Source organism: Canis lupus, chromosome 27 (genome assembly GCF_011100685.1).
Source record: "Canis lupus familiaris isolate Mischka breed German Shepherd chromosome 27, alternate assembly UU_Cfam_GSD_1.0, whole genome shotgun sequence".
NCBI lineage: Eukaryota > Metazoa > Chordata > Mammalia > Carnivora > Canidae > Canis > Canis lupus.
Genome location: NC_049248.1, coordinates 10951078 through 10960271, shown reverse-complemented (window position 1 = coordinate 10960271; position 9194 = coordinate 10951078). Strand labels below are relative to the sequence as shown.

Sequence of the window (9194 nt, the reverse complement as noted above, 5' to 3'; positions counted from 1 at the left end):
TCATGATATCTATTCAGTCCTTGTTTTTGTGGATTGTTTCTCTGAACTTCTTCTTAAATGGGAATTTTAAGAGTCCCCCTTAAAATTTCTTGCAGAGCTGTTTTGGAGGTCACATATTCTTTCAGTTGCTGCCTGTCTTGGAAGCTCTTTATCTCTTCTTCCATTTTGAATGAGAGCCTTGCTGGATATAGTATTCTTGGTTGCATGTTCTTCTCATTTAGGACCCTGAATATATCCTGCCAGCCCTTTCTGCCCTGCCAGGTCTCTGTGGAGAGGTCTGCTGTTACCCTAATACTCCTCCCCATAAAAGTCAGGGATTTCTTGTCTCCTGCTGCTTTAAGGATCTTCTCTTTATCTTTGGAATTTGGAAGCTTCACTATTAGATGTCGAGATGTTGAACGGTTTTTATTGATTTTAGGGAGGGGAATCTCTCTATTTCCTAGATCTGAATGTCTGTTTCCCTTCCCAGATTAGGAAAGTTTTCAGCTAGAATTTGTTCAAATACATATTCTGGCCCTCTGTCCCTTTCGGTGCCTCGGGAACACCAATTAAACGTAGGTTTTTCTTCCTCCGGCTGTCGTTTATTTCCCTTAATCTATCTTCATGGTCTTTTAATTGTTTGTCTCTTTTTTCATCAGTTTCCCTCTTTGCTATCAACTTGTCTTCTATGTCACTCACTCGTTCTTCCACCTCGTTAACCCTCATCGTTAGGACTTCTAGTTTGGCTTGCATCTCATTCAATTGATTTTTAATTTCTGCATGATTAGCTCTAAATTCTGCAGTCATGAAGTCTCTTGAGTCCTTTATGCTTTTTTCTAGAGCCACCAGTAGCTGTATAATAGTGCTTCAGAATTGGCTTTCTGACATTGAATTGTAATCCAGATTTTGTAACTCTGTGGGAGAGAGGACTGTTCCTGATTCTTTCTTTTGAGGTGAGGTTTTCCTTCTAGTCATTTTGCTCAGTGCAGAGTGGCCAAAAGCAAGTTGTATTGGGAAAAGGGGAAAAAGAGAGGAGATAAAGAAGGAAAGAAAAGAGAAAGAGGAAAGAAAAGGAAGAAAAAAAATAAAAAAAAGAAGAAAAAGAAAGAAAGGACAAAAAGGGGTGGGGGAAGGAAACAAAAAAGCAAAACAAAACAAAACAAAACAACAACAACAAAAAAAAAAAAAGAAAAAAGAACCACGGGGGAGTATCTTCTGATTCTGTGTACTTTAAGTCCCTTGACTTCCCCTGGAACTTGTCCGTCTAGCTGGTGTTCTGGGGGAGGGGCCTGTTGTGCTGATTCTCAGTTGTGAGCACTTGGGGGAGCTGCTGTGCCCCTGCCTGGTGCAAGGCTCAGTGGGGGTTGTTTACCCGGTGGCCCCAGGAGCAACAGCCCCAGTGGCGGGGCCAGCTCTGGAACCATGGAGTCAGCTCCTGCAGTAGCTCCAGAGCTCTCCGTCTGCAGGGCCTGGAGGCTCCGGGCGGGGCCGCTGATCTGCTCAGCTCGGGGCAGGAGCGTCCTTGCTGTCCTGGGCCCTCCCGGCCTCTGCTTGTCCCGGGGGGAGGCCGGATCCTGTGTTGTGTCCCGGCGCCCTGTGCTCCGGGGCCTGCGCTGTTGGATTCGCGCTCCCGGCCGCAGCCCCCTCTGCGGATCCGCCGCCCGAGTCCCCGAGCTGCTCCCGCCCCGCAGCCCCCTCCGCGGAGCCGCCCCCGAGCCCCCCGAGCTGCTCCCGCCCCCGAGCCCCCCCGAGCTGCTCCCGCCCCGCAGCCCCCTCCGCGGAGCCGCCCCCGAGCCCCCCGAGCTGCTCCGGGTCCCGCCGTGCGCGCTGTAGCCCTTAGGGAGCTCGGCGCACTCTCCCGGGGCGCAGGTGTCTGTTAGTGTCCCCGGGAGCCCGAGGGCATCCCCGCCCTCCTGGGTCCTGCTCCACCTCCCTGCGAGCCCCTTTCCCCCGGGAAGGTCGGTGCAGCTCCTGCGTCTCCAGGACGGGGCTCTCCTGTCCTGGGGACACTCGCCCTGGCCTCAGCCCGGCTCCTCGCGGGGCCCCTCCCCCTTGGAGGCCTTTTGTTTCTTTATTTCTTTTTTCCCATCTTCCTACCTTGATAGAAGCGTGAACTCTTCTCACTGTAGCATTCCAGGTGTTCTCTCTTTAATTCTCAGGCCGAATTCATAGATTTTCAGGATAATTTGAAGGTTTTCTAGGTAATTTGGTGGAGACAGGTGATTTGGAGACCCTACTCTTCTGCCATCCTGCCCCTCCTCCTCTATTATTGAATTTTTATTAGTGAGTTCCTTTATGTTTGTTATTAATTGTTTTATATATTTGGGTGCTCCCTTTGGGAGCATAGATATTTACAATTGATAAGCCTTTTTTAAAATATTTTACTTGAGAGAGAGAGAGAGCAAGAATGAGTGGAAGGGGGGCAGAGGGCGAAGGACAAACTCCCTACTTAATGGGAAGCCCTCACGGAGCTCAATCTCAGGACCCTAAAATCACCAACTGAGCTGAAGTCAGATGCTTAACTGACTGAGCTACCCAGGTGCCCCAAGATCTTCTTGATTAATAGTCCCTTTTAGTATGATATTATGCCCTTCCCCATCTCTTGTTACAATCTTTGGGTTAAATCTAGATTGTCTTATATAAGTATTGCTACTCTGGCTTTATTTGAACATCTCTTTGCATGATAGATATTTCTCTGTGGCCTCACTTTCAATCAGCAGGTGTCCTTAGGTCTAAAATGAGTCTCTTGTAGACAGCACATAGATGGATTTTGGTTTTTTTTTAGCCATTCTAATGCCCTATGGCTTCTGATTGGAGCACTTATTCCATTTACACTTAGAGAATTATTGATAGATATGTATTTAGTGGCATTTTATTACTTGTTTTGTCATTGTTTCTTGAGTTTTTCTCTGTCGCTTTCTTGCCTTTGTTGCTTTTGGTCTTTCCTTTCCACTCAAACAGTCTCCTTTAATATTTCTTGCAGGGCTGGTTTAGTGGTCACAAGCTTCTTTAGCTTTTGCTTATCTAAGAAACTCTACCTCTCCTTCTATTCTGAATGACAGCCCTGCTGATAGAGTATTCTTGGATGCAGATTGTTCCCATTAAGCCCCTTGAATATATCATGCCACTCCCTCTGGCTTGCCAAATTTCTATTGAGACATCATCTGCAGCTAGTGTTATGGTTCTTCCCTTGTAAGTAAGGGACTTCTTTTGTCTTGCTGTTTTCAGGATTTTTTTTATTGCTATATTTTGCATATTTAATTATAATATGTCTTGGTATTAGCGTGCTTTTGTTGATTTTGATGGAAGTTCTCTGTACCTCCTGGATCTAGATGTCTGTTTCCTCTCCAGATTAGGGAACTTTTCAGCTATTATTTCCTCAAATAAAATTTCTGCCCCTTTTCTCTCTCTTCTTCTACTGAGAATCCCATATTAGTTATTATGTTTGATGGAGTCATAGAGTTTACTACATCCATTCTCATGTTCCATAATTATTCTTTTTTTCAGTTTCATTAATTTCCATTATTTTATTTTTTATACCCCTTATCCATTCCTTCGGTTCTCCTACCCTTGTGTTCATTGCATCTTGTATGTTTCAAATCTCAATTATTGCATTTTTCATTTCTGAAGGATCATTTTTTAACCTTTTATCTCTTCAATAAGGGACTCCTTGAGGTCTTCCATTTTTTCCTCAAGTCCAGTGAGTATCTTTATGATTGTGGCTTTAAATTCTCCATCAGGCATATTACTATGTGTGTTTTTTATTTTTAATAAAAATTTTTTTTATTAATCAGGCATATTTTTAATCAGGCATATTACTATGTGTGTTTTTTTATTACATCTCTGGCCACGACCTTTCCTTGTTGTTTCCCTTGGGACAAATTCTACCATGTTGGGATTTTCTCTAAGTCTCTGTCTTCTTCTCTGTGTTAGAAAAGCCTGTTATGATTTCTGCCCCTGAGAGTACCAGCTTTATAAAGAGGAGGTCATATAATGTCTAGGGCCTGGCACTGCGGGAATTGTCTTTGGTGTGTGCTATGTGCACTCTACTGGTCTGTTCTGGCTCTTCTATCCTTCGGGCCAGGCATCTCTAAAGGCTCATCTTGCTGGCTCTGGGCAGTGTTTGGTTCTTGGCCACACCAAGTATGCTCTGGTCTGCTTGTTAAATGAGACCTGATGCTATTTTCACTAGAACTGAAGCTGTGTAGAATTCTTTGGTTGGGAGACATGATGTGGGCAGGTGTCTCTACTGGTCTTCTGGGGAAGAGGCCCACTGCACTGGGACTGAAACAAACACAGCTGAGAAGGGCCATACTGCCAGAGCACAAGGGTGTGTGAATTGGTGTAGGGAGGTTAGGTGGCCTGTGCCAGTGCTCTGTTATTTATTGCAGGTGGTTCTGTGCTTATGCTGAGGGGAGGGGTAGGAAATGGCCACCAACTCCTTTGTCCCCAAAGAGGGGTTTCCATGCTTGCTGGTGTCAGGGAAGTACTCCAAGCAAAATGAATAATCTCTCCCTGTGCATCCCAGGCATTTTTCAGATTGCAGTATTCATACTGTCTACCCCAGATTGTTTGTCTGCCTTCTCTCCAAGAGCAGTGAGCCCTCTCGGCTTTATACTAGCTGAGACTGCTGACTTTTAAAATTCTTGGCTTTAGGGACCTGGGCAGGAGCATGCTGGTCTTCTTGGGGAGAGTCTCAGAGTGCTGGGATTGAGGGAGGTTTGACTGAGAAGGCCAGTTGTGCCAGAGTGCACTGGCTAGGCAGGTAGTGTCTGGGTTTGCCATCCTCCATGGGTGACTTTGTGCCTATGGTGAGGGGCAGAGTGGCAAAATGATGCCCATCACCTCTTTTGTCCCAGTAAGGGTAACTCTGCAAATGTCACCTCTTTCAGATATGCTCCAAGAAGAGTGAATAGTCTCTCTCTGTGTGCCTTAGGAGATCCTCAGATCAAACCATCTGCCCAGGGGTTGCTTTCCTGCTTCCCCAGGAGCAGGGAGTGCCCTTGGTGCTCTATCCAAGGTGCTTTATCCAAGGTGCTCTAGCCAAGCCATTGTCTGCTAAAACTCTAGTCTTCAGGTCCTACTTTTTTGCAAAAACGCATGAAAATCAGCCCCTCACATTTTTCCTGTCAATGACATTGGGGAAATATACTCATGCTTTGGATAAGTGTTCTCCTTGTACTTTCCTCTCTGAGCATCTCCCTTTCACATTTCTCCATGACCAGGGCTCTCTCCCCTCTGCAGCTCCTATGATCCGTTTCTTCCTCAAACCATGTTTCTTCATTTCCTACCTACCTCAATGTGGATTCCTCTCTCTCTCTAGTTGTGGAGTTTGTTCTGTCAGTCAGATCAATTTCTTGGGTATTTAGAATGATTTGATAGTTATCTAGGTGTTTTTGACAGATGAAATGAACCTAGAGTCTTCCTATCATGCCACCATCTTAGCTCCCTCTGGCTATCTTCTGATTTAAATCTCAACTGATAATGAAGTCAGTACCTTTCATATTTTTAGGTAATTTGAAAATTTAGAAAGGTCTGTTTTACATTGCTTCCTCTTCCAAACTAACATTAAACATAGGTTACTAGAAAACAGGCAAGTCTACTTTGACATTTCCTGCAAAAACATAACTATTATTCATAATTTTTCAAGATAGGATATATGATGGGGAAATTGCAAAAATCAAAAGTATGAGAGGAAACAGCACTTTTTAAAATGATACTCTGTTTCTGCTGACAGCTTTACTGAAATAAAGATTATTCTTGAAACTAAGGTAAGAAAAATACCAATAGTTATGGTGATAGGAGAAGGCAAATCAGAGCTTAAGTCTTTAGCTACTAAAGGCAAAAGTGTAACAGAAATGCTCCCAAATAATTTGAGATTTAATGTACCAATTTATGTTATTGATCAAAAATTACACATGAAAATGTAAAGTAAACTGTCTCCTTTTATAATTTTCACTTCTGTTTACACAAGCTTTTATTAGTTTTCAAAGTAAATCACTTGTCCCTGTTCCTTGCCGTGTAATGTAACCAAGAATTTTGGACTCCTGATTTCTTCACACTCACTTAACTTTTATCAATTTTATTATAAAAATAAGTGAAAATAATATATAAGAAAAGCATAATATAAAAAATTAAAAATAAAACCAATTTTCTTTTTGACCTTTGCTTTTGGAATATTCAAAATTTTATACACTTTAGTTGCTTTATTATAAACTTCACATTAGTTTAGTTGGGTCAGCTGTCATTCTGCTCTATTCTGTTTACCTATGTTATCACGAACACTTCTGTCTCTCTCCTTGGTTTGTTTACTTATTATTTCATCTTCAGGTTAAACTGTGGTTTCTACTACTTTAAATCTTTTCATTCAATATCATTATAGTGTTTATTTTTCTTTGACACAGGCTAGGCTTGGTGAATGTAAAAATAGTGAATACAACTGATATTTTATTGAAACCTTATATGATAAATAAAAGTTGAAGTAGAAAAGAAGTATAGGAAACATTTTAAGAAACACTAAAAATACACTGACATTGGTTATAAAAGTGTGTGGGTGATTTAAAGACAGAAAGATTTTTGCATATAATGTCTCTATAACTAACTAATTAGTAATAGCCTCATTTCTCAAAATAGTTAGAAAATTAAAAATCAATCCTAAAAACAAGAGTCATATGCCCAAAGTATTATTGTTTTTACTTGCTCTAAATATTATTGATGAAATATTTAAAGCTATATATTTCATAGGTTTTCTACAACCTGTTACATCTATTTTAGTTATGATAAACCTGGCATCTTATTAAAAATGCCCTAACAACTAAAATCACTAATAAGTATTTTTCATTGATGCTCTGCCCCAAGTTCTTAAGGATATATACGTATTGATTGACCTGTTAACATTAAAAATGATAAACACAATCTAGGCAACTTTTAAAAAGATCAGAGGCAATATATTCCTGTAAATGTATGCTAACCCTGAGAGTCAATTTTCCACTTGGTTTCTAAGCTATACAAATGTTATTCAATACCTCCTAAAAGATTCTGATCCTAAAGTTCAATCTCCCAGCTAACTCATTTGCATGGTAGGTATTTTGAATGCTGCTGGAGAGGAGGGGACTTCCAAAGTCAGTCACTTCACTCAGCTGCTGCTTCAGAAGCAGACAAGTATGAACTACAGTCAGGTGTTAATGCTCCACATCCCAGAAGACAGTGCTGCCCTGAGAGTTTACAAGTCCATACTATTTATCCTCTAAAACACATGCTCACAGTCAGTTTTCTGGTTTAGTCATCCTTTACCAGAAAGATATATAGTATTTAGTAGCAAAAAAAAAAAAAAGAATTATCAAATATATTTCTGTTAAATGATATATTTTGGTATTGGGGAATTTGACATAAGGCATAGAGAGCGATGTGCAGCTGCCATGCAGAGTAATTCCACTCAGGAGCCTGGAACATCATAGTTCATAGGCATGGCTAAAGACCATGTTTAACCTTGAGAGAAAGCCCTGCTGCATGCAGAATTTGCAGAATGCTTTCTCTCTTTATGTCAGAAACCTACTTCCTGAAACAGTTAGATCTTAGCAAAGAAAAAGTGTGATCCAAAGGCAAACGTACAAGAGAAAAAGCTAGAGACTCTCAATGTGCTACTGCCATTATTTAGAAGAGGATAAGATAATTGTGCTTTGGGAGTGATGGAAAAGGCAGCTCAAACCACGAAAGAGTGTTTTGAAAAGACTTCGCCTGGTGTCGCTGACATAGAGTTGAATTTCAGTTCTTATTACTATGTATTTCTAAGAAGTATTTTAAAGCAGTAGAGCACTGGGCCCTTGAGGATCACAGATCAATGTGGTAGATGTGAAAAACAAAGCAAAACTGCTTTTGTTCCAGTCTGACACTGACTTCTAGGGTTACATAGGGCTTTAGAGCTGCTCACTGAATTAAACATTTTAAAACATGCTCTGATAGAACTAACAGAACAGATTACTTTGATTTTGAAGCTTTAAAAGGGCTATAGGGAAACCTATTCCAAATTTTAATTGTGTCTCTGTTTCTGTCTTAATTTTATTATTTAAAGAGTTACTTTCTTCAGGCAATTTGAAGAGAACACAGGAAATAAGTAGAAATGTGGTTTTCTTCAAATTATCTCAACTTTTATGTATTTAGATTTAATGTGATATATTAAACAATCTGGATATTCTTAGGATGTTTGTTAAAAATAGAGGCTAAAATGTGTACACATGTTGACATTCTCTTATTTTTACTGTATATATGTAGCAGTTGCTATCTAACTGTCACTCCATAAAAAGAAATCATGAATCACATTAGGTAGAATATGCATATTACCCTTTTTATTTTTATAATTTTTCAGTTTTATTGTTAAGTATTTCCTAATCTCATGAGATTTTGAGAAGGATTTTTTTTTTCAAGATTCAAGGTAACTGAATCTCAAGGTAACTGGGCTAAAGCCAGAAATGTTTCAGAAATGTGTATAAAATTTAGCATTTGAGTTCTCAATGACTCTTGTCTACACAGTAGAGTGCAGGACTTAATGAGATACTGACACCAGTGGAAGCTGTGTGTGGGATATCTAATGTCACATGATCATTGTCTATCTTTCTTCTGACATGATCTCTCTGAGAGTCAAACATATCAGCAAGTACGTCCTAGAGTCAAAGCAGAGGTGAAAGGTCTGCAGAACCAGGACATTGTAGCGGTATTCCTGACCAAGCTATTTCTCCAGCTGGTGAAATCCCAAGGCACAGATGCAGGTATTGCAGCCAGGGAGCTTGTGTGACCCATGCCTGTGCTGTTCCATTGAGGAGCAAAGAGGGATAAAGTAGAATTTGCTACAGGAAAGCTATATACAAAGTTGGGGGTGGGGTAGGAATGTTGCAGAAAATAACTGACTTTGGGATCTGTGTTAATTCATACCAAATGCTAACTTTATTCTACAAGTGAAGACAGGAATGGATCAGAATGGGAGTGGGTCAAAATATTTCCTATGCAGAATATGATTTCTTTAATCTTTAAATATTTTAAGGGATACTTAATTCTTTTTTAGACAACATAAGTCTGTGTTTTTTTCCACCTTATCTCTATGGGTGCTACCTAACCAGTTAGCAATTAATTATCCAAAGGCTAAATTCTCTTATCTTTCAGTTAAATGTAATACAAAAGTTTGATGCCTTGAGAATAAGATTATTTTCTATCAAAGTAAA

The 9194-nt window shown here is 40.4% G+C and overlaps 1 protein-coding gene across 2 annotated transcripts in view; it reads left to right on the top strand.

Annotated features, from left to right (window-relative positions):
* Positions 1 to 500: 500 nt before the first annotated feature.
* Positions 501 to 9194, top strand: part of LOC100683252 (C-type lectin domain family 9 member A-like) — a 29568-nt gene continuing 20874 nt past the window's right edge. The window contains exons 1-2 of one of the 2 annotated variants that reach the window (XM_038576133.1): positions 501 to 554; positions 5717 to 5750. Coding sequence is in view for 1 of the 2 variants with exons in the window: in XM_038576132.1 (XP_038432060.1) it covers positions 8739 to 8744 (6 nt within the window). In the remaining variant the exon portion in view is untranslated. Of the gene's footprint in view, positions 555 to 5716; positions 5751 to 5792; positions 8745 to 9194 lie in introns of those variants that run through there. The other variant, XM_038576132.1, reaches the window with a different exon arrangement.